Consider the following 25,800-nt stretch of genomic DNA (forward strand, 5'->3'; position numbering starts at 1 on the left):
AGGCCGCCACGAAACGAAGAAGCTCAATAGAAACTATTAAAAGAAGCATTGTGCAGAAGCAAAAACAAATTGTGCAAACAATAAACGTATGCCCACAAGAAATGAATCTCAGAGTTGCATATGGTGGCATATATGTAGTTTGATAATACACTTACTTTGAATTTTAAACTGATTAATTTATTTCTTATTTCCTTTGTGCAGTGGAAAATCTAGAATGTGTCCTATTGGACAGCAGAGACATGACCTACATGTTTTCCCACATGAATTTATGTTGTAACTTACATTCTCAATCCCTATGGTTCCAGATGGTTGTTCATTGAAACAAAATAAACTGAAAGTGGACCTTTAGGGTGGATTAACCTAGGGATTCTTAACCTTTTTTTGATGCCATAGACCCCTTTGGCAGTCCAGGGAAGCCTGAGGACTCTTTCTTAGTATAATGTATTTAAATACATGAAATAAAATAAATAGAATAACAAAAGAAACTAATTATATTGAAATGCAGATATCAAAGTCATTGGTACTGCTAATACTACTGTGATTTGCCGCCTACATTCGTAATTGAAGGAAATGGTAAATTTCAGTTAGATTTTAGTGAAAATAAAGATGTAAATTTGTTTCCCATCCAAGTTCATGGACCACTTGGAATATATCCATGGAAATATAAACATATAAACATATAAAAACATATGGATTAACCCACTGAATGGTTGCTTGCTTTCCTGATTTTTTTCCAAATACTTATACTTATGGGAAAACCCCATTTCTGAATTCCATAGTTTGTTGCTTCAGAATAACATGAATAAGGCATGCAAAGCAGAGATGACACAAAGGTTGGAGGTATTGTGGGTAGTGTGGAGGGTTGTCAGAGGTTACAGCGGGACATTGATAGGATGCAAAACTTGGCTGAGCAGTGGCAGATGGAGTTCAACCCAGATAAGTGTGAGGTGGTTCATTTTGGTAGGTCAAATATGATGGCAGAATATAGTATTAATGGTAAGACTCTTGGCAGTGTGGAGGATCAGAGGGATCTTGGAGTCTGAGTCCATGGGATGCTCAAAGCAGCTGCGCAGGTTGACTCTGTGGTTAAGAAGGCGTACGGTGTATTGGCCTACATCAATTGTGGTATTGACTTTAGGAGCCGAGAGGTAATGTTGCAGCTATATAGGACCCTGGTCAGATGCCACGGAGTACTGTGCTCAGTTCTGGTTGCCTCACTACAGGAAGGATGTGGAAGCCATAGAAAGGGTGCAGAGGAGATTTACAAGGATGTTGCCTGGATTGGGGAGCTTGCCTTACGAGAATAGGTTGAGTGAACTCGGCCTTTTCTCCTTGGAACGAAGGAGGATGAGAGGTGACCTGAAGATGATGAGAGGCATTGGTTGTGTGGATAGTCAGAGGCTTTTTCACAGGGTTGAAATGGCTGCCACAAGAGGACACAGGTTTATGGTGCTGGGGAGTAGGTACAGAGGAGATGTCAGGGTTAAGTTTTTTACTCAGAGAGTGGTAAGTGCGTGGATTGAGCTGCCAGCAACGGTAGTGGAGGCGGATATGATAGGGTCTTTTAAGAGGCTTTTAGATAGGTACATGGAGCTTAGTAAAATAGAGGGCTATAGATAAGCCTAGTACCGTAATTTCTAAGATAGGGACATGTTCGGCACAACTTTGAGGGCTGAAGGGCCTGTATTGTGCTGTAGGTTTTCTATGTTTCTATGTTTCTAAACCCATTGTCGATCTAGTAGACCATTGTTCTTATATCAATAAACTAATTCCTTAAATCAAAGAAATGCAAGCAAAATAAACTTTAAAACTGACTTATTCAACTTACTAATGTAATTTCTTCTTTTGGCACTGAATATCCTGAATTTGAAATTTTTCAATAAATCTGATTTATGTAGAATTATTTTATCTGTGAATTATTCTTTTAGTGTAATTCCTAAATATATTAGTTTTGGCTTTGGTCAAAACTATTTTCTTAGGCTTTTAATTTAATTATTTGCAAGAATTTGCTTTGCTAAAAAATGTGTTAAGCAATGGATAAAACATGCTCAGATGCCTCAACAAAGACAAATAACAAAGCATGCACACAGAAGCATATGTCTACTTAAATTAAACTTAATAGGGTCCAATCAATTTTAATTTAGTCCAAGGCTATTGGAAAGTGAGAAAGATTCTTTTGTGGTCGAGAAATCATGTATACAACTTGGAATTATTTACTGAATATAAATATTGTGCAATAGGCAATTTCAATCTCTAAAGGCTGTATCCAAAAATCAATGATTAGCACTGCTAGGAATTATTGGATGCTTATTTGTCCTTGATGGACCTTTCAGCATTTGCAGATATTTTCTTCTGTAGTCTGCTATTGAGAGGCACCATGTCACTAGAAGAATAAAAAATCATACTGAATTATCTTTGTAAAACTTCCATGATGCTGGAATGAGTCCTAGTGTCATCCCAGAAGTGTTGTTTGATGGGAAATACACAGGTTAGAGTCATAGAGAATCACAGAATACTACATCACAGAAATACTGCCATCTACTTCATGCTGAATTATTAATCTCTCTAGTCTCACTGGTCTGCATCTGGACCATAGCTCTCATTACCCTTCCCATCTGTGTACCTATCCAAATTTCTCTTTAATTTTGAAATTGAACCCACGTCCATCACTTCTGCCAGCAGCCTGTTCCACACTCTTACAATTCTTTGAGTAAAGATGTTCCCCCCCCATGTTCTCCCTAAATGTTTGATCTTTCACCCTAAACTCATGACTTGTCATTCTAGTCTCACCCAACCTCAGTGGAAAAAACCTGCTTATATTTACCTTATTTATATCCTTCAGGATTTTGTAAACCTACTAAAATAAAGTCCTAACCTACTCAACCTTTCCTGATAACTCAGGTCCAGAAATCCTGGCAAAATCCTTGTAAATTTTCTCTGCCTTCTTACAATCTTATTCATATACTTACCCTATCATTTCCGCCTCCACCACCGCCACTGGCAGCCCATTCCGTGCACTTACCACTCTCTGCGTAAAAAACTTACCCCCGACATCTCCTCTGTACCTACTTCCAAGCACCTTAAAACTGTGCCCTCTCATGCTAGCCATTTCAGCCCTGGGGAAAAGCCTCTGACTATCCATACAATCAATGCCTCTCATTATCTTATACACCTCTGTCAGGTCACCTTTTATCTTCCGTTGCTCCAAGGAGAAAAGGCCGAGTTCACTCAACCTATCCTCACAAGGCATGCTCCCCAATCCCGGCAACAACCTTGTAAATCTCCTCTGCACCCTTTCTATAGTTTCCACGTCCTTCCTGTAGTGAAGCAACCAGAATTGAGCACAGTACTCCAAGTGGGATCTGACCAAGGTCCTATGTAGCTGCACATTAACTCTCGAGTCTTAAACTCAATCCCACGATTGATGAAGGCCAATACACCGAATGTCTTCTTAACCACAAAGTCGACCTGTGTAGCTGCTTTGAGTGTCCTGAGGACTTGGACCCCAAGATCCCTCTGATCCTCCACACTGCTAAGAGTCTTACCATCAATACTATATTCTGCCATCATATTTGACCTACCAAAATGAACCACCTCACACTTATCTGGGTTGAACTCCATCTGCCACTTCTCAGCCCAGTTTTGTATCCTATCAATGTCCTGATGTAACCTCTGACAGCCCTCCACACTATCCACAACACCTCCAACCTTTGTGTCATCAGCAAATTTACTAACACGATCCCTCCACTTCATCATCCAGGTCATTTATAAAAATCACAAAGTGTAGGGGTCCCAGATCAAATCTCTGAGGCACACCACTGGTCACCGACCTCCATGCTGAATATGACCTGTCTGCGACCACTCTTTGCCTCCTGTGGGCAAGCCAGTTCTGGATCTGCAAAGCAATGGCCCCTTGGATCCCATGCCTCCTTACTTTCTGAATAAGCCTTGCTTGGGGTACCTTATCAAATGCCTTGCTAAAATCCATATACACTACATCTACTGCTCTACCTTCATCAATGTGTTTAGTCACATCCTCAAAAAATTCAATCAGGCTCGTAAGGCACGACCTACCTTTGACAAAGCCATGCTGACTATTCTAATAATATTATGACTCTTCGAATGTTCATAAATCCTGCCTCTCAGGATCTTCCCCATCAACTTACCACCCACTGAAGTAAGATTCATTGGCCTGTAATTTCCTTGGCTATCCCTGCTCCATTTCTTGAAAAAGGAAACAACCCCATTGATGATGCAAAGATTATCACCAGAGGCTCAGCAATCTCCTTCCTCGCTTCCCACAGTAGCCTGGGGTACATCCCTTCCAGTCCTGTAGGTGGTAGGTACGTAGGTGACCAGAACTGTGCTAAATACTCTAAATTAGGCTTCACCAATGTCTTATACAACTTCAATTTCACATCCCAAAGTCCGTACTCAAATCTTTGATTTATAAAGACCAATGTGCCAAAAACTCTCCTGATGACCCTAGCTAACTGTAACAACACTTTCAAAGACTTATGATTCCACTGCACACCATCTAAGACCTACCCTAGTTGGTCCTACCAAAATGCAACACCTCACATTTGTCTGCATTAAATTCCATCTGCCATTTTTTCAGCCCATTTTTCCGGTTGGTCCAGATCCCGTTTCAAGCTTTGATAGCATTCTTGCTGTCCACTATGTCTCGAACTTGGTGTCATTCACAAATTTGCTGATACAGTTTACTATATTATAATCCAGATCATTGATATAGTTGACAAACAACAAAAGATCCAGCACAGATCCCTATGCACACCACAAGTTACAGCTCTTCATTTGTGGAGACACCATCTATGACTATTCACTGGCTTCCCCCACAAAACCAATGTCTAATCCAATTCATTACCTTATCATGCATGCCAATTGACTGAACCTTCTAGACCAACCTCGCTTGTGGGACCTTGTTAAAAGCCTTCCTAAATTTTATGAATACAATTACCACTTGCCTTCATCAACTGTCCTGGTAACTTCCTTGTATAACTTTGTAAGATTGATTAGACATGACCTATTATGCTCAAAGCCACATTGACTATCTATAATCAGTCCCTGTCTATCCAAATACTTATATATCTGGTCCCCTAGAATACCTTCCAATAACTTATCAACTACTGATGTTGGTGTGTGGCCTAGTGGGCAAGGCATCAGACTAGTAACCTGAAGGTCACTGGTTCGAGCCTCAGTTAAGACAGCGTGTTTGTGTCCTTGAGCAAGGCACTTAACAACACATTGCTCTGCAATGTCACCGGCAGCCAAGCTGCATGGGTCCTAGTGCCCTTCCCTTGGACAACATCGGTGGTGTGGAGAGGGGAAGGCCTGCAGCTTGGGCAACTGCCGGTCTCCCATACAACCCTGCCCAGGCCTGCGCCCTGGAAACTCCAGGCACAGATCCATGGTCTCTCGAGACCGACAGATGCCACCACGACTGATGTCAAGCACACAGGTCTATAACTTCCTGGTTTACTTTTAGAGCCTTTTTTAAACAATGAACAACCTAAGCCTCCCTCCAATCCTCCAGAACTACACCTGTCACTAAAGACATTTCAAATATCTCTGCTAGGACCACTGTAATTTCTGCAAGAGTCTGCCACAAGGTCCAAGGGAATACCTTATCATGCCCTGTGGATTTATCCACCCTAATTTGCGTCAAGACATCAAATACCTCCTCCTTTGTAATCTGTATATAGTCCATGAACTCAGTGCAGTGTTGCCTCATCTCTACAGATTCTGTGTCCATCTCATGAGTAAATATAGATGCAAAAAAATCCATTTAAGATCTTCCCATCTCTTTCAGCTCATGCATAGAGTACCATCCTGATCTCCAGAGAAGCTGTTTTCTCTTTTGCTCTTAATATGTCTGTAGAAATCCTTAGGATTCTCCTTCACCTTGTCTGCTAGAGCAACCTCCTGCCTTCTCATAGCCCTCCTGATTTTCTTCTCAGATGTTCTCTTGCATTTCTTAGACTCCTCAAGTACCTCATTAGTTCCTTCCAGCTTATACCAGCTGTGCACCTCCTCCTCCTTCTTCTTAATCAGAGCCTCAATATCTCTTAAAACCAAGGTTCCCTAAATCTGTTATCCTTGCTTTTTATTCTGACAGGAATATACAAACTCTGTACTCTCATAATTTCACTTTTGAAGGCCTCCCACTTACCAAGTACACCTTTGCCAGAAAACAACCTGTCCCAATCTACTCTTGCCAGATCCTTTCTGATGCCATCAAAATTGTCCTTTTTCCAATTCAGAATCTTAACCCACGGCCCAGACCTATCCCTCTCTATAATTATTTTAAAACTAACGGCATCATGATCACTAGAAACAAAGTGTTTCCTACACAAACTTCTGTTAACTGTCGTGTCTCATTCCCTATTAAGAGATCCAGTATCCTCTTTCGTTGTTCTACCAAACATTTTCTGCAACCCACTGGCAATCACAGGAGCATCCTCTACCTGTAATGTGTCTTACTTGCTTTTTATAAGTGTGGCCTGGCGTGGTTTCCTTTAAAACATTATAGAAACCATTCTTGAAAAGCCAAGACCCACCCAGAACTGACCTCTGTGCAATTTTTAGCCTTACCAATTGGTAAAAGTTGGCAGGGTTGGGGTGGGGGTGAAGGGGAAGCATATACAGGAAGACTGATAGATCTTTGGGATCACCACCTTCATGAAAAACTACTTCCTCGTCTGCTGTTCAAAATCAAATACAGTAAAACTCCACTAACATTGCACACTCTGGAGTCTGGTGGTGCTGGACTATCAGATACTTCAGATATTAGTCATGGCCACACACCTACTCATGTCCCTGACCTCAGCCCTGGTCATGTACCCCGCACACAATCCAGATGCTAAACCCACATTAAGCCCACCGTTGTGACCCTAGCCCAAGCTCACTCTCTGGACTTGTTAGTGAGCCAGATGCTGAACAATTAGGATTTCTAAAAGATTACTTAGTCGATTATCCGAGTTTTACTGTACATGCATAAATCACATTAAAGATGTGCATGGTATTTGAATAAAATGTCATTCCAATGAAAATCACAGCCCTTTACTCTGTGATATTTCAAATAACAAGTGACTTTCATGAAGACAATGTTTCTTTAAAAGTCTAAGTGTTTATAAACTTCAAAAAAAAGAAACAATACCTGCAAAATGCCTTAAGAGACATTTTATCATATTCCTACTCAGAAAAAATTATATTCATTTAAAACAAGATTATATACCCTTCAAAGTTAAACTCTAACCATCCATCTACAATAAAAACATGTTGTTCCTTAGCAATGTTTACTACATGACTGTGGATCAGTGGAACTTGCCTGAAAACTATTCACTAATTCTCCCCTCCCCCTTTCTTTCTCCCTAGGCCTCCCATCCTATGATCCATTCCCTTCTCCGGCTCTTAGCTTCACCCCACCCCCTCCTGTTTTCTCCTATCATTTCAGATTTCCCCTCCCCCTCCTACTTTCAAATCTCTTACTATCTTTTCTTTCAGTTAGTCCTGATGAAGGGTCTCGGCCTGAAACGTCGACAGCGCTTCTCCCAATAGATGCTGCCTGGCCTGCTGCATTCCACCAGCATTTTGTGTGTGTTGGAAATCACAGGAAATTTGAAGACAAATAAAAACACCCTGCTTTGGTAATTCCTTCACAAGTAGTGTGCTACGAATTGAGGAGATATGTATGCTTGTGAAATAAAGTTTGGTATGCCAATTCCACATAATGGGTCAAATATGGAGTGAAATGCAGCACTGATTCTCTGAAAATGGCTGTATACAGCACTGGTGAACAGTTTAGCAACTGAAATAGCACTGAAAAGACAGATCTAACAGAGTAATGAAATGGTAATTAAAAGGAATGATGGATTAGGTGCTGGCTATCTAAAACAAAGCAAACAAGGCTAGTAAGGTTTTATTTAATTTAATTGAGATACAGCATGGAACAGGCCTGGCCTGAGACGACATGATAGTATGGAACAGGCCCTTCCAGCACTTCATGCCGGGCTGCCCAGCGATTCCCTAATTTAATCCTAAACTAATCATGGAAGAATTTACAGTGATTAATTAACTTACCAACAGGTACGTCTTTGGACTGTGGGAGGAAACCTGAGCACCCTGAGGAAACCCACATGGTCACGGGAAGAATGTACAAACTCTTTATAGGCAGCAGTGGGAATTGAACCATGTTACTGGTATTGTAAAGCATTGTGCTAACCACCACACTTCCGTGCAGATCAATTCCTTCACATATTGCCAGTAAAGGAAATTAAAACACCGATGCACAGCCATAATGAAGGGTCTCAGCCTGAAACTTCAACTATTTATTAATTTCCAAAGATGCTATCTGGCCTGCTGAGTTCCTCAAGATGTTATGTGTGTTACTCTAGATTTTCAGCTTCTGCATATCCTTGTAATACACTGAACATAGTTTTGAAAGGAGCTCAGCATGAATGGCAACAGATGCTATTTGGGAATTTAAGCATAATATTAAAAGAAAATTGGTCTGGAACTTATAACCTGATTTAATTGTGTACACTGAGGTTCATACTATTACCAAAATGATCACAAACTCATTGATATCCAGAAACAATTGTTTTCTTATTGGAAAAGAACTGACAATGTCTTCCAGCTTAAACACAGCCCTCCCAAAGTATTGAGGACAATTATCTTCTGATATTCCAGGATATCCACCTGATGAAAGTCCACAGGGTGCTCTGACTCCAATTCCCATTCCGACGTGTCGGTCCATGGCCTCACCTTGGTAACCTCAGGGTGGAGGAGCAACACTTTATATTCTGACTGGGTAACCTCCAACCCGATTATCGATTTCTCTTTCTGGTAAACAAATTCCCCCCCACCCATTCTGCTGTTCCCCACTCTGACCTTTTACCTCCTCTCACTTGCCTATTACCTCCTCCTGGATCCCTTCTCCTTCCCTTTCCCCCATGGTCCATTCTCCTCTCCTATCAGACTCCTTTCTCCAGCTCTTGACCTTTCCCACCCCTGGCTTCACCTATCACCTTTCAGCTAGCCTCTTTCTCCTCCCCCCACCTTTTAAATCTGGCATCTTCCTCTTTCCTTCTCAGTCCTGAAGAAGGTCTCATCCTGGCCTGCTGAGTTCCTCCGGTAGTTTGTGTGTACTGCTCAGGATGGGGGGCTTTTTTAATAATCAGATTGAGGCTCAGTGGAAGTCTTAGCAGAATGAGAAATTCGCACAGGTACTGATGATGTGGTTAGGCCAACAGTGTGTCTTGTATTAATGTGAGATGACTTGCAAGTAATGCCAAAATTGTACAGTTTCTTACTAAGAAAAAAATTCCAGTTTCAAATTTAGCCCTTATCACTTCTACAGTTTCACAATCAACTGAGCCCACAAGAGTAAAATAAAAAGAGAAAATGCCAGAAACACTCAATAATCAGGGAACATCTGTGATGAGAAAAGTTAAAAGTCACCAACCTGAAGTACGTTAGGGAATTCGAATGATATTTGTTTACACTGAAAATCAGCTGGATTGGTTGGCTTGGCTTTCTGTCAGGCAGGGTAACAAGGGAGGAGGCCATAACATGAAGTGTGTCCATTTCCTGACCATGATGCAGAGAGATTTGAGATTTTGAAGCTCCAAAATGCTGTTTATGGGTGGAGTGATTTGGGAAGAGGTCTTATTCCAAGAAGTACATTCCTGAGGGGTAACCATGGAGACTGGATTTGGAGGATTGGGGGAACTATCTTCACTGTTAAATAATGAGCAATGTTGCAAAGGTTATTTGTCTTATTTATGAGCCTATTTTTAATTTTATATTTATTTAATTTCATATGATGTAGATGGCCATTTGGCCCATTGGGTCAATGCAAGCTCTCACAACAATTTTATTCCCTCCTCAGGGGCCCCATTAGCTCCCCACTGATTCTCCTGCCACTCATCTGCACCATGGTGATATACAGCAGCTCAATGGTGGATCAACCCAGACATCTTTGGGATATGGACAGCAACGTGGAGTATCTAGGGAAAACCCATAAGACTATACAGCCAGTGTAATAACTTTTCAGATACAGCCATGGCAGCTCACACATGCCAGTGAATTTGCTCACAAAGTTCCCAAATCAAATAATAACAACGTGTTATTTTTCATAGAGTGATGTTGATTAAGGGATCTCGGTTAATGACAACCAAAAGGATGGCCTGCTCCTCTCAAACTGATATCATATACACTTAAGACTTAGAGGCCATTTGTCCATCCAGTTAATGGTAGCCATCCCATCAATCCTCCAAGATCCATGACAAACTTGTCATGGTTTGGAGGCTTGCGTGCCTCAATGACCTGGAGAGCTATGCTACTTGGAATCAGGACCTTGCACTTTGGCTCTTGGTAGGGTCAGCCATGCCAAACTGGTCAAAGGGTAGAGGCCAGACCAAGAGTGGTCCACATGTCCTCCAGGTTCGGGGGTTCAGCTCAGAACAAACAACTCTGACTGGTGAAACAAAACGGTGACAGAAAGAGCATGAAGAATCCCTCTACATCTCTGTGTGATGGTATTCCTGAGTCTCAACCTGGGACTTCCATGGCTGACAGTAAAGAAAACTGGGAGAACTTTCATTGCTGCCCTAGACACAGATGCATCCCACTAATATTATACCACTCCTACCACTCCTAATATTGCCCATTATTATCCCTAATCTCTCCATCACCTACCTACACAGTGGTTAATGTACAATAGCCAATCACCTTACCAACTAAAGCATCAATGGAAACTGGGAAGAAATTGGGAAAGACACACAGTCCCAAAGAGCATGGAGGTTCAGTATCACACTAAAACCACTGGCAGCATCACTAACTGCTGCCCCACCATACAGTGAATACAAACTCCTCCCCACCATTGAGCACATCTACATGGAGGCCATCGCAGGAATGTGGCATCCATCATCAAGGACCCCCACCATTCAGGACATGCTCTCTTCCTGCTGCTGCCATCAGGAAGGAGGAACAGGAGCCTCAGGACCCACACCACCAATTCAGTAACAATTGTTAACCCTCAATTATTAGGCTCTTGAACCAGAGGGGATAACGTCATCCAAGTTCACTTGCCCCATCATTGAAATGTTACCACAACCTATCAACTCATTGTCAAGGACTCTTCACCTCATGTTTATGATATTTATTGCTTATTTATTAATTTTTATTATTTTGCTTTTTTAAGTGAATGCCCGCAAGAAACCAAATCTCAGGTTGGTATACGATGACATATATGTATTTTGATAATAAATTTACTTTGAACTTTGAGCTGTGCCCTGCAGCTTCCATTTTCCCAGTGCCTAGAATATATGGCTCCATGCAGCAGAAACCAGAAGGTAGATTACTTTAGAGTGCTGGGGCATTATCAGTACATACCAAATGCCATCTCATCTCCTGGGAGTGGTTCCTGATCACCCTGGTGTGCATATGAGTACATTACAGATATCAGTGGTGGAGAATCTTCTATATTCTATCCATAGTGACATTGCTTCATTAGAATTAAGAAATGTTTCGAAATCTGATCACTCAAAGTAATAAACAGATACAGATACCATGTGTTATTCCAGAAGCAAGTGTTTCAGTGGGGCTATACCCGTTGACAGCCTCCTTGGCACTGAGGTCAATCATCTGGTGAAGGCGGAGTTTCCGGCAGTAGATGGAGGCAGCCTCGGGCTCGAGTGCAATAATGAGCTGCTCCGGGCAGTCAGGTGAAGCCAGGCCCGCCTAGAAAAGTGAAGGAAATCGAAAACATTAGTCTGGTCTCAGGAAAACCTAGGCTCACCACGAGGTCACTCAGTCTGTTGATCCTATTCTAGCCCAAATGATAAATATTGCAGATGTTATAAATCTGAAATAAAAACAGAGAATATTGGAAAGACACGGTGGAGTGGGCAGGTCTGTCATTAGGGAAACATAGTTAATTGCTTCGGACAATGATTTTATTACAATTTTTATTTTCCAATTAACCAGTGGATTATGGTTAATTGGGCCACTGATTAATTGGGACAGCCACTTATTTGGGACAAATCTTAAAGAACAAATACTAGTCAAGAGAATGACTGGGATTTCCTTCCTTTATTTAGGACACTATGCTGGTTAATTAGGACACGGGACTGTAGCCAAATAGTTTCCAACTAGTGTAAAGCCCTGGTAAAGATTTTACTGCTAATGTCAAGGAGTATTTCATGTAATGGTATTCTGCAGAAGCAGTGTGTTCTACTGATAGAGTTTGGGTTACTGTTAAAGATAAGGGACGCCTAGGAATGTTGTGTCATCAAATCAGGATGTTGGAACTGGGAGAAGGTTCTGGAGAACATTGGGGGAGAGGTTTTGTGATGGGTTGTGATCTGTTTTCAGCGGGAGATGGAGAGAGAAGCAGCTCAAGTGAACCACTGTATGAATTCCTCCATCGATAACAATGAAGAACTAAGACACAGTTTTCATTTAAAGACATAATTTGTTACTCAAACGGTAGCTTGTCTTTTTTATACCTTTTCAATAATTTCCATGAAACTACAACTAACTGGGGCATCTGCTTAATTGAGACAAAATGTACAGGTGCCGATGTGTCCCAATTATCCAGAATCCACTGTAATTAGTACATAACAAGGCAAACAACATATTCTAGGCTGGGTTACTGATGATACTAAATTATGAGTTACCCTTATTTCTTAATATTTTTTTCTTTCTAAGTATTGAGCCCATGCTTAAATATCATTTCTCATTTTGTATTTGTGATGATAGGCACCATTGTAGCATAGTTGGTGTGCAACACTATTACAGCTCGGAGTGTGGAGTTCAATTCTGGCAATGTCTGTAAGGAGTTTGCATGTTCTCCTCGTGACCCTGAGGGTTTCCTCTGAGTGCTTCAGTTTCCTCCCACAGTCCAAAGATGTACCGGCTAGTAGGTTAATTGGTCATTGTAAATTGCTCTGTAATTAGGCGAGGGTTAAATTTGTAAGTTGCTGAGTGGTGCAGCTCATTGGGCTGGAAGGGTGTCTTCTGTGCTGTTTTGCTAAATAAAAATATAGATAAATAAAATGAATCCTCTATTCTCAATATTTAGTGTGTATTGGCATTTGGTCAATAACTCATGGGAGAGGTCCCTCCACCTCCAAGTGTGTAATTTCTTTCACTGTTGGTCAGTGTGTCGGTTCCACACAATCATTAGGCTTCTCGTGGCCACTCTCCATCTCATGTCACTTGTCAAGCTCCATACTTAGAAGCAGCTATTAGCACTCAGTCCATGTCATGATGCACCCAACCACAATAATAAGAGCTGAGACTGTTCTTCAACCATGTCACCCTTTAAAAACTGCTGAGCTAATATCAGCAGAGGTCTGATGGAAACTGAGCCCTGAATTGGACTATATTGTAGTTATTGACTTACACAACTGCCTCTGCTTGTCAGAATAATTGGCAGCTTTGCCTTTTGTCCTTTATAGAAAACTGTACTTTTCATACGTCATAATATTCATAAGGGCTTCTCAGAGTTTGTTCACAATTTAAAGGGCTACTGGCTGACTTTACCTGCCTGAAACTGATTATTCTCATCTCTTTCCATAGTGAAGCAGTATGCAGCTGTGCCAATGTTCACGTTGATGTTTTCATTATTTGTATTCACACTAATCCATAAATTACTGCTTTCTTTTTTAATCACTAACAACTCAGATGGTGGACCTTTCCGGTAACTCAGATTTTCTCCTCACAGATGTTCCTAATCTGATGAGTAGCCCAGTATTTACTGTTTAATTTTATAAGGAACATTCAGCTGCTTCCCAATGTAGTGTAGACTTTTGATTCCAGTTCCTAATCCAGTGAGCCACTGCTTGATTTCCTGTAGTGAAAAATACATTCCCAAAACTAAACCTTGTGTTCCAATTAAGATTCAACCAATTGTAATTGCATAAAATCTCTCGTTCTTCACATATAAAATTCCAATCTCCTATGTTAAAATTAAGCTCTTTTTGTCACTCTTGTCACCTCTATGTCCACTTATAATGAGCGATGTGTCAGCGTCCCTAAGTGGTTTTACTCAGCCATCCCATTTCCTGTGACAATTGTTCAAATTGCTTTCTTTCCTGTTACCCTTGAATCTATTATGCCAGCTCACCAGTTGTTATATTAAACAGCACCTGTGTCACCTTTTCAATCTGTCCTTTCACAAATTTTCTCTTTCCTTCATAATTCATTAAAGGGAAAATGCTTCCGTCATCACAAGGGTGTAAATCTAGCAGGACAAATTATCAGCTTTTAACTAACCCAATCAATTACCAATTCATAAAAATCATAGGATGGACCACTTACAGAATAAAGATTAACTCTTGGCCTTCCAATTTACCATGTCATGGCCCTTGCACCTTAGACCATAAGACATAGGAGCAGAATTAGGTCATTTGGTCCATCGAGTCTGGTCTGCTGTTTCATCATGGCTGATCCATTTTTCCTCTCTGCCCCAGTCCCCTGCCTTCACGCCCTGACCAATCAAGAATCTATCAATCACTGCCTTAAATATATATAAAGACTTGGTCTTCACAGCTGCCTGTGGCAATGAATTTCACAGGTTCTGTCTTCTCTGGCTAAAGAAATTCCTCCTCATCTCCATTCTAAAATGATGCCCCTCTATTCTGAGGCTGTAGGAAACTTCCTGTCTATATCTACTCTATCAAGGCCTTTCACCATTCAATAGGTTGCAATGAGGTCACCCCTCATTCTTCTGAATTCCAGTGAATACAGGCCCAGGGCCATCAAATGCCCTTCATATGACAAGCCAATCAATCTTGGAATCATTTTCGTGAACCTCCTTTGAACCCTCTCTAGTTTCAGCACATCCTTTCTAACATAAGAGGCCCAAAAGCTGCTCACAATACTCCAAGTGAGGCCTTACCAGTGCTTTATAAATACTCAGTATTACATCCATGCTTTTATACTCTAGTCCTCTTGAAATGAATGCTAACATCACATTTGCCTTCCTCACCACAGCTGCAAATTGCAAATTAACCTTATCCTGCAAAATGATTCCCAGAAGACCATAAGACACAGGAGCAGAATTAGGCCTCCACCATTCAATCATGGCTGGCCCTTCTCCCCCAGCCCTCAGCCCCACTTCCTGGCCTTCTCCCAAATCCCCAGCCTCAGATATTTCTGTTTTCTTTCTATTTAGAAAACAGTCAACCCTTTCATTTCTTCTACTAAAGGGCATGACCATACACTTCCCAACGCTGTATTCCAGCTGCCACCTCTTTGCCCATTATCCTAATCTGTCCGTCCTTCTGTAGCCTCTCTATTTCCTCAAAACTACCTGCCCCTCTTCCTGTCTTCAGATTGTCTGCAAACTTTACAAGAAAGCCATCAATTCCATCATCCAAATCATTGGCACAAAATGCAAAAAGAATCGGACCCAACACAAACCCCTGTGGAACACCACTAGCCACCTTACAGTGTACCTGCATTGAACTGTCTCTGTAACAATATTCTCTGCTTTTCCCTTGCACTGCATCAATGTATTCATGTTCTGAAATTATCTGATTGCATGGAAACGAGAAGTCATTGTGTCTCAGTACATGTGACAATCAGAAATCACAAACATAAAACATGTAGGTGTTGGAAATCTGAATGCTGGAGGAACTCAGCAGGTCACCTGCATTTATGGAAATGAATAAACAGTCAACATTTCAGGTTGAGACCCTTCATCAGGTCTAGAATGGTAGGGGAATGATGCCAGAATAGAAAAGTAAGGAGAGGGGAAGGAGGACAAGCTAGACAATGATAGTTGAAGCCGAGTGTGTGGGAGAGGTAAAGGGCTGGAGAAGAAGGAATCTGATAGGAGAGGGGACCATGGGAGAAAGGGAGACCATTTCATCAGTAACTTTCAATTCCTTGGTCCTTTCAGCCTCATTTTTACCATGATCAGTCATACACTTCAGTCCCCCATCAGGAATGCCTCAAGGCTCTGTGCTTCGTTCATAAAATGGTGCAAGGGGGAGGGAATCAAATTTCTGGGGCATTGGAACCAGTTCTGGGGGAGGTGGGACCGGTATAAACAGGACGGTCTGCACCTGGGCTGGACTGGAACCAATGTCCTAGGGGGAGCGTTTGCTACTGCTGTTCAGGAGGCTTTAAATTAATGTGGCAGGGGGATGGGAACAAGTGCAGAGAGACAGAGGGGTGTAAAACGAGGGTAGAAGCAACAAGTAGTAAGGTGAAAAGTAAAAGTGGCAGGCAAATCCAGGGCAAAAAGCAAAAAGAGCCACTTTTCAATATAATTGCGTAAGGGCTAAGAGTGTTGTAAAAACAAGCCTGAAGGCTTTGTGTATCAATGCGAGGAACATTCGTAACAAGGTGGATGAATTGAATGTGCAGATAGTTATTAATGAATATGATATAGTTGGGATCACAGAGACATGGTTCCAGGGTGACCAAGGATGGGAGCTCAACATCCAGGGATATGCAATATTCAGGAAGGATAGACAGGAAAGAAAAGGAGGTGGGGTAGCATTGCTGGTTAGAGAGGAGATTAACGTAACAGAAAGGAAGGACATTAGCCTGGAGGATATGGAATTGATATGGGTAGAGCTGCATAACACTAAGGGGCAGAAAGCGCTGGTGGGAGTTGTGTACAGGCCACCTAACAGTAGTGGTGAGGTTGGGGATGGCATTAAACAGGAAATTAGAAATGCGTGCAATAAAGGAACAGTAATTATAATGGGTGACTTCAATCTACATATAGATTGGGTGAACCAAATTGGTAAGGGTGCTGAGGAAGAGGATTTCTTGGAATGTATGCGGGATGGTTTTCTGAACCAACATGTTGAGGAACCAACTAGAGAGCAGGCCATTCTAGATTGGGTATTGAGCAATGAGGAAGGGTTAGTTAGCAATCTTGTCGTGCGAGGCCCCATGGGTAAGAGTGACCATAATATGGTGGAATTCTTCATTAAGATGGAGAGTGACATAGTTAATTCAGAAACAAAGGTTCTGAACTTAAAGAAGGGTAACTTTGAAGGTATAAGACGTGAATTAGCTAAGATAGACTGGCAAATGATACTTAAAGGGTTGACGGTGGATATGCAATGGCAAGCATTTAAAGATCGCATGGACGAACTACAACAATTGTTCATCCCAGTTTGGCAAAAGAATAAACCAGGGAAGGTAGTGCACCCGTGGCTGACAAGGGAAATTAGGGATAGTATCAAGTCCAAAGAAGAAACATATAAATTAGCAAAAAAAAAAGCGGCACACCAGAGGACTGGGAGAAATTCAGAGACCAGCAGAGGAGGACAAAGGACTTAATTAGGAAAGGGAAAAAAGATAATGAGAGAAAGCTGGCAGGGAACATAAAAACTGACTGTAAAAGCTTTTATAGATACGTGAAAAAAAAAAGATTGGTCAAGACAAATGTAGGTCCTTTACAGTCAGAAACAGGTGAATTGATCATAGGGAACAAAGACATGGCAGACCAATTGAATAACTACTTTGGTTCTGTCTTCACTAAGGAGGACTTAAATAATCTTCCGGAAATAGTAGGGGACTGAGGGTCTAGTGAGATGGAGGAACTGAGGGAAATACATGTTAGTAGGGAAGTGGTGTTAGGTAAATTGAAGGGATTAAAGGCAGATAAATCCCCAGGGCCAGATGGTCTGCATCCCAGAGTGCTTAAGGAAGTAGCCCAAGAAATAGTGGAAGCATTAGTGATAATTTTTCAAAACTCCTTAGATTCTGGATTAGTTCCTGAGGATTGGAGGGTGGCTAATGTAACCCCACTTTTTAATAAAGGTAGGAGAGAGAAACAGGGGAATTATAGACCGGTTAGTCTGACATCGGTGGTGGGGAAAATGCTAGAGTCGGTTATCAAAGATGTGATAACAGCACATTTGGAAAGAGGTGAAATCATCGGACAAAGTCAGCATGAATTTGTGAAAGAAAAATCATGTCTAACGAATCTTATAGAATTTTTTGAAGATGTAACTAGTAGAGTGGATAGGGGAGAGCCAGTGGATGTGGTATATTTAGATTTTCAAAAGGCTTTTGACAAGGTCCCACACAGGAGATTAGTGTGCAAACTTATAGCACACAGTATTGGGGGTATGGCATTGATGTGGATAGAGAATTGGTTGGCAGACAGGAAGCAAAGAGTGGGAGTAAACGGGACCTTTTCAGAATGGCAGGCAGTGACTAGTGGTGTACCGCAAGGCTCAGTGCTGGGACCCCAGTTGTTTACAATATTTATTAATGATTTAGATGAGGGAATTAAATGCAGCATCTCCAAGTTTGCGGATGACATGAAGCTGGGCGGCGGTGTTAGCTGTGAGGAGGATGCTAAGAGGATGCAGGGTGACTTGGATAGGTTAGGTGAGTTGGCAAATTCATGGCAGGTGCAATTTAATGTGGATAAATGTGAGGTTATCCACTTTGGTTGCAAGAACAGGAAAACAGATTATTATCTGAACGGTGGCCGATTAGGAAAAGGGGAGATGCAACGAGACCTGGGTGTCATTGTACACCAGTCATTGAAGGTGGGCATGTAGGTACAGCAGGCAGTGAAAAAGGCAAATGGTATGTTGGCATTCATAGCAAAAGGATTTGAGTACAGGAGCAGGGAGGTTCTACTGCAGTTGTACAAGGCCTTGGTGAGACCGCACCTAGAATATTGTGTGCAGTTTTGGTCCCCTAATCTGAGGAAAGACATTCTTGTCATAGAGGGAGTACAGAGAAGGTTCACCAGATTGATTCCTGGGATGGCAGGACTTTCATATGAAGAAAGACTGGATCAACTAGGCTTACACTCACTGGAATTTAGAAGATCGAGGGGGGGATCTTATTGAAACGTATAAAATTCTAAAGGGATTGGACAGGCTAGATGCAGGAAGATTGTTTCCGATGTTGGGGAAGTCCAGAATGAGGGGTCACAGTTTAAGGATAAAGGGGAAGCCTTTTAGGACTGAGATGAGGAAAAACTTCTTCACACAGAGAGTGGTGAATCTGTGGAATTCTCTGCCACAGGAAACAGTTGAGGCCGGTTCATTGGCTATCTTTAAGAGGAAGTTAGATATGGCCCTTGTGGCTAAAGGGATCAGGGGGTATGGAGAGAAAGCAGGTACAGGGTTCTGAGTTGGATGATCAGCCATGATCATACTGAATGACAGTGCAGGCTCGAAGGGCTGAATGGCCTGCTCCTGCACCTATTTTCTATGTTTCTATAAGCAAATAACTAACCAATCCCCCTCCACCACCACCCTCCTCCATCTGGCTGAGATAGACCTCACCCTCAATCATTTTTCCTTCTGTTTCTCATATACGCACAAATCTCTGCAGTTGCCAGAAATCCAGAGAAACACATAAAATACTGAGGGAACTCAGCAGGTCAGGCAGCATCTATGGAAATTAATAAGTATTTCAAACTGAGGCCCTTCTTCAGGACCTACTAACAATTACCAATCAGACTACTCTTATAGAACATACAACTTTAAAACACAATGGTGTTTCAGTCCACAATGGTGTACCAACCTTTTAAACTACTCCAAGATCAACCTAACCCTTTCCTCCTACACAGCCCTCCATTTTTTCAATTATCCATGTGCCTATCTAAGAGATTCTTAAATGTCTCTAATGTATCTGGCTCTAGCATCGCCCCTGGCAGGGTGTTCTACACACCCTGCATTCTCTGTGTAAAAAGACTTATCTTTGACATTCCCTCTATACTTCTCTTCAATTGTCTTAAAATTATGACCCTTCACATTAGCCTTTTCTGCCCTGGGAAGAAGTCTCCGGCTATCCATTTATGCCTTTCATTATCTTGTACAGCTCTATCAAATCACCTTTTAATCTAGTATTCTGCAGAGCATAATTTGTCAGCCTATCCACAAGTTTAGCTTGATCTGCAGAGCAGAATCTACATAAAACCAGGTGAACTAGCAACAGAAACATTACAAGTTTTCTGAAAGTCTTTTAATTTGCAGGAAAAAAAATGTAGGCCAGGACTACAGAGAATAAACTCACACATGGGCCTAATCAGATTGGTAGAGTCAGTAGTTTTGATCAGTCAAATGACCTCCTTCCAGCTCAAAAACAGGCTTCTCTTCCTATATGCCCATAACGGACACTTTGCAGTTACACATTAAAGCTACAGTACCCACCTGCAATAGAACCGTATCCTTCGACACATTGCCTATTTCTGCCTGTATAAATGCCTTTTCGATGGAGTACTTGTACCTCACCTCATTCTGCCATTTACTCTGTCAGTGTATTCTGGGTATCAACCACACTCTGCTTAAAAATTTGCCCCTTAGGTTCCCTTTAAAACATCTACCTCTCACTTTAAATCTCTGCCCTCTTGTTTTTGATGTCCCTACCTTGGCCCTAATGTTGGGAAATGATTTTGGGTATCTATTATATTTTTAAAGAAAAAGATCAGCTTTACTGTCATATGTATATTGAAACCTCAAATTAGCGAGGATAGTGCGGGACAGTCCACAAGTGTCACCGTGCTCCCGGTGCCAACACCGCATGCCCTGAACTTATGAACCCTAACCGCATGTCTTTGAAATGTGGGCGGAAACTGAAGTGCATAGAGTACATTTATGAGGGGTGTAGGTATAACTTTGCCTCTATATCAATGCCTTTTGTAGATATCTTTACATTAGGTCACCACTTAGCCTTCTTTGCACAAAGGAAATCAAGCTCTGCCTGTCCAATCTCTCCCCATAAGTAAAGATTAACAATCCAGCCAACATCTTGGTGATTCACCTTCGCACTTACACCAGCACATTCACATCCTTCCAATAGTCTGACAACCAGTAATACTCCAAATGCAGCCCAACCATTGCTTTGGAAGCCTACAATAATTTTACCTAAACTGTAACAATTCTGAGTGTTATTGGATTATTTGTGATCTTAACCTTTGGTCCCTTTAGGCTGCCAAAGCCAGGGGTGCTAGTAGAGATAAGTTCCTGCTAGCTATTAAATGCTCCCCAATGGTGTGCGTCTCAAACAGTTACTGACAATCAAGTCCAGCTCCTGGCTTTTAATGTGTGGCTTAGCTACCCTGCCTGGTGGAACCATTTCTATTGACAGGAGAAGGAGTAAAAGTGGGTTGCTAGCACGTTAAAACCAGTCACTTTGGGCAGATGGGGCTCATCAGTTGTGTTTGGCACTCCATCTAGTAGAAGGAAAGCTCTGATCTCAGACCTCTGCTGCTTTGCAGCTATACCCACTCATGGGGAAGGCTTTGGGAGTAAACCCTGAGGAAAAATGCAAAGTTGGAGTCCCTAAGGCAGTCCTACGTTGACTGGCAACTCCGGTGATAGCAGACTGTATCAGTCTCTGCAGTTCCTTTGCTGAGTGGAAAGGGAAGTCTGCTGCATTGGCAACTACTTGCTCTTCATACTGTTCTGCCCTGACTTGCCTATCAACTTTGTCAGCTAGGACACAACATTCATTGCCGACCCAACCAACGGAGGGCCCTGGATCTTATCCCTTGAGGTTTACTGTATACATATCTAACTTACTTTGTAGGCTGCATGTCTCATGAATTGTTTTGCAGGTTGCTTCCATATTGCTGGCACGGTAATGACCCATCTGACCTCCGAGTTGTCAAATGGTGAACCAGCTTGGTCACCCAGCTCCTGAAAACAGAACGACATCAGTGACAGCTTTCCTGTTATTTATTTGCTTGAAAATTGCACACTTACTTGGTTTAATATTACCAGATGTATTCGTCTCTGCCGTTCCTTTGGATTTGTCCACTGTGTGGCCTGCTAAGATGATCATCGGGGTCTCTCTTCCATCCATCAGAGATACTTATCAGGAATGCTGTATACCCAGGGATGTCAGCATTGTCAATGATCCCTGCCATCTGTTCAACAATCTCTTTGAACCCCTACCATCAGGCAGGAGGTATCGTGGCATTATGACAAGAACTGTTAGGATGGGCAACAGCTTCTTCTCCAAGTCATTATATTTCTGATCTCCCTGCCACCACCCAGGTCTCATCACGAATGAAGCACCAGTGGCGTTATACTGTTTACTTTTAACTTGTGTATGAACTTTATGACTTGTTAACTTATTTGTGGTAATATGACTGTATATGTTATGTGTGTGAGTTATATGTTGCACACCTTGGTCTGGAGGAACTTTGTCTTGTTTGCCAGTATACGTGTGTACAGCTGAACAACAACGTACCTGAACTTGATGCTGAGAATTTTTACATGACAAGTTTAATCTTACATACATAGGCTGCTTACGAATTAGTTTGCAAATACTGGATAGATTTGTTTTAACATACTATCAGCCCCAGAAATTTGAAACACAGATTTTGCCTTCTGATCTTGAATCCATTTCATTTGGCAACTGGCTATGTGGGGATAATTACTGGGAAATAGAATTATGAAGATGAAAGAGTGAAGAAATAGTTATTTGTGAGGGTTAGTGAGCCTACGGAAACCGTGAAATCTGAACCCAAGCTTTACTAATAAGAGTAACATTATGTGAATCTATTCAGAACTGAAAATCACTGAACAAATTTGAAAGGAAGCACTTTTTCACGGAAAGTATCAGATTTCTTAGACATTCAGTGAAGTCATAAGAGCTGCTAAATCTCTTTGTCTGATACATCAAGCTTCAAAACTGTTGTGATCTATTGCTGACCGGCTGCATCACCGTCTAGGACGAAAATTGTAAGGCATCTGATTGCAAGTCCCTACAAAGGATTGTGAGGGCTGTTGAGAGGATCATTGGGGTCTCTCTTCCACCCATCAGAGATATTTATCAGGAGTGCTGTGTACATCTGGGTCTTAACATTGTTAGTGAACCCTCCCATCCACCCAACAATCTCTTTGAACACACCTCTCCTTCCCACCTCCCCACCATCAGGCTGCAGGTACCATAGTATTAGGACAAGAACTGTTTGGATGGGAAATAGTTTCTTCCCCCAGGATGTAAGCCTATTGAAGTCCCTGCCACCACCCAGGTCTCATGACATATGAAGAGCCAGTAGCATTATACTGTATTGCAATGCACCTTATTGTTTGTTAATTTATTTGTGATAATATGACTTCATGTTTGTGAGTATAGGTGCAACTTGGTCTGCAAGAATTTTGTTTCATTTAGCGGCATTCATGTGTACGGATGAATGACAAACTTGAACTTGAAAATGGTTTACCAGTATCCTCCAGTATAGTACTGAACAGCACAAACTTTAAAATATATGTGACAAGCGAACTTCTATTAAAAACATCTCACGAATGTCACAGTTAAAAATGAAACCACTTTATATATGTCCTTTGTTATTTCCAACACACCTGTAAGGCATGGTCTTTGAAGAACATCAGTGCAAAAGCAAAAATTTCAATAGCTTTGACCTTTTTCCCATTGGTAGCTTCCAGTTCTGTATCAATTGTCAGATCCTAGATGACAGAAAAAGAAATAAATGCACCACTCACCGTTAGTTTCATAGAGTAACAATTGTCCACACTTTCACAGAGTTATAACACTGGTCACACATAGGTCACTCTATTTAAAAGCAGGCCACTTAAAAGCAATTTCTTAAAAGTAACTAACTATGAGGAAATCACTACTGAAATCTTTTTTGAGTGCTGCTTTTAATCTGCAACATTTCAGCACAGCTCTTAAGAATTAGATTTCTAAGACCTTATATAAAGTGTATCAACAGTTCTACAAGGGTTACACTCAACACTAATCCTGTGCAAAGTATTCAAAAATATTTAAGGGCAATTTTCAATCTTCAACAACTGGAGAGAGATCTGAAGGAATGCATTGCATGTCTGTAATAGATCCTTCTCCATTGTTTCTCCATGGAATGAGCTGCATTAACATGGTCAACCAGCAATTAAATGCCACCCTGGCATTAATGATATCAGAGGAGGAAGCTTCTAATTGAGGTAGGTGAGTGTCTCAGCAGTTTATAAAAAGGATGCAGCTCATATATCGATGGATAAAGGTGGAACAGTAAGTTTTTAGAATTGATTTTATCTGCTTTGAAATCCATTGGGCACTTAATTTTCTCTCTTTTTGGCACTCCTCGTCTTTGGCAAAACTTTGCAATTGAGGGTAGTTTACTTCCACTTTGATTTTATAGGTTTTGAGTTACTGATTAGGCCGATCTTGGCACACCTAATGTGAATAACCTTTTGCCAACAAGGTAATAAAACTTTTTCCATGCTTTACCTGATACACGTGAGAATTGTACTGGAAACATTTAGGTTGACACAGCTTCAAGATTATATTAGTGGAAACTGACTCATAAATTTCCACCTTTCCAGAAAACTCTGCATTTTTCAGCTCATTGTGAGCATATTTGTTCAGTTCCATGCACTATAAACTTTGGGCTGAATGGCTGCTTTTTACAATCTTTGAACCAAACTTCAAACTTTATTGATTGAAGGCCAATTGAAGACTTACAAATACAAGGGAATTCATCAGACAAAAATCCCCTGGCTCCAGTCTAAATTCTAAACCCATGGTTTGGTCGCAATTTAGAATTACGTAACACTTCCCATCCTCTTCCTCAAGTAGCAGCACGATGCCTTTGCTTTTTGTACTTGAAATTAAGCAAAGGAGAAGACAGATGAGCTAATAACACAAATAAAAATTAATGGGTAAGGCTGCAAAGTAACAAAGGTTTGGAATTAAATATTTCAAAAATGATAAGTAAAATGGATAAGGATGAAGCATAAACTGATAATAAAGGATGGAATTGGATAGATGAGGGAAAGGATGCAATGAAAAATGTCCGTTAATGAATCAATATCCTCAGAATGGATATACTGGCATTGGAGAGGGTCCAGAGGAGGATCATGAGAATGGTTCCCAGAATTAAAGGGTTAACACATGAGGAGTGTTTCCTGTTTATGGGCCTGTACTCACTGGAGTTTAGAAGAATGGTGGGGTGGGTGGATCTTATTGAAACTTATCGAATATGGAAAGGCCTAGGGCCTAGATAGAATGGATATAGAGAGGATGTTTTCTATAATTGGGAACTCTCAGACCAGTGGGTAGAGCCTCAGAATAGAGAAACATCCAGTTAGAACAGAATTGAGGAGGAATTCCTTTAGCCAGAGGATATTGAATCTGTGGAATTCATTGCGATAAATAGCAGTGAAAGCCAAGTCATTGAATATATTTTAAGTGGCGGTTGATAGGTTCCTGATTAGTCAGGGTGTCAAAGGTTACAGGGAGAAGGCAAGAGAACAGGGTTGAGATAATAAATCAGCCATGATGGAATGGTGAAGCAGACCTGATGGGCTGAATGGCCTAATTTTGCTACTATGTCTCATGGTCTTATTTGAATCATGCCTCATGTCTCTTTGTTCCAAACTTACAGCTTTCAGTTTTTTTAATGGTTATGTTAAATTAATATCCCAGTTCCTGTACAACATTTTTAGACATGACATCATTTATTGAGTGCTACAAGATTTCTCAGTGTGCCATAAACTTCTTGTTCAATCTCCATTAACTGTATTGCTTTTTCACATATCTCATCATTTTGGCTTCTCAGAATGTCATCCTGTCCTTCAACATCCACAATAGCTTTTTGCTTTCCAGAAATGAAAGGGTTACCATACAAGGAACATTTGATGGTTTTGGGTCTGGAATCGCTGGAATTCAGAAGGATGAGGGGTGGATCTCATTGAAACCTTTTGAATGGTGAAAGGCCTAGTCAGAGTAGATGTGAGAAGAATGTTTACCATGATGGAGTGCCTAGGACAGGAGGGCACATGCTCAGGAGAGAGCGGCATCCATTCA

General features: G+C 41.3%; 1 protein-coding gene across 2 annotated transcripts in view; it reads right to left on the reverse strand.

Annotated features, from left to right (window-relative positions):
• Positions 1-25,800, reverse strand: part of hspa12a (heat shock protein 12A) — a 114,638-nt gene that overhangs the window by 17,264 nt on the left and 71,574 nt on the right. For both annotated transcript variants that reach the window (XM_073027837.1, XM_073027836.1), the window contains exons 5-7: positions 23,337-23,441; positions 21,546-21,662; positions 11,592-11,763 (exon numbers count right to left, since the gene is read on the reverse strand). In XM_073027837.1, the coding sequence (XP_072883938.1) occupies positions 11,592-11,763; positions 21,546-21,662; positions 23,337-23,441 (394 nt within the window). The remainder of the gene's footprint in view (positions 1-11,591; positions 11,764-21,545; positions 21,663-23,336; positions 23,442-25,800) is intronic.

This window comes from Hemitrygon akajei, chromosome 23, assembly GCF_048418815.1.
Source record: "Hemitrygon akajei chromosome 23, sHemAka1.3, whole genome shotgun sequence".
In the NCBI taxonomy this organism is placed as follows: domain Eukaryota; kingdom Metazoa; phylum Chordata; class Chondrichthyes; order Myliobatiformes; family Dasyatidae; genus Hemitrygon; species Hemitrygon akajei.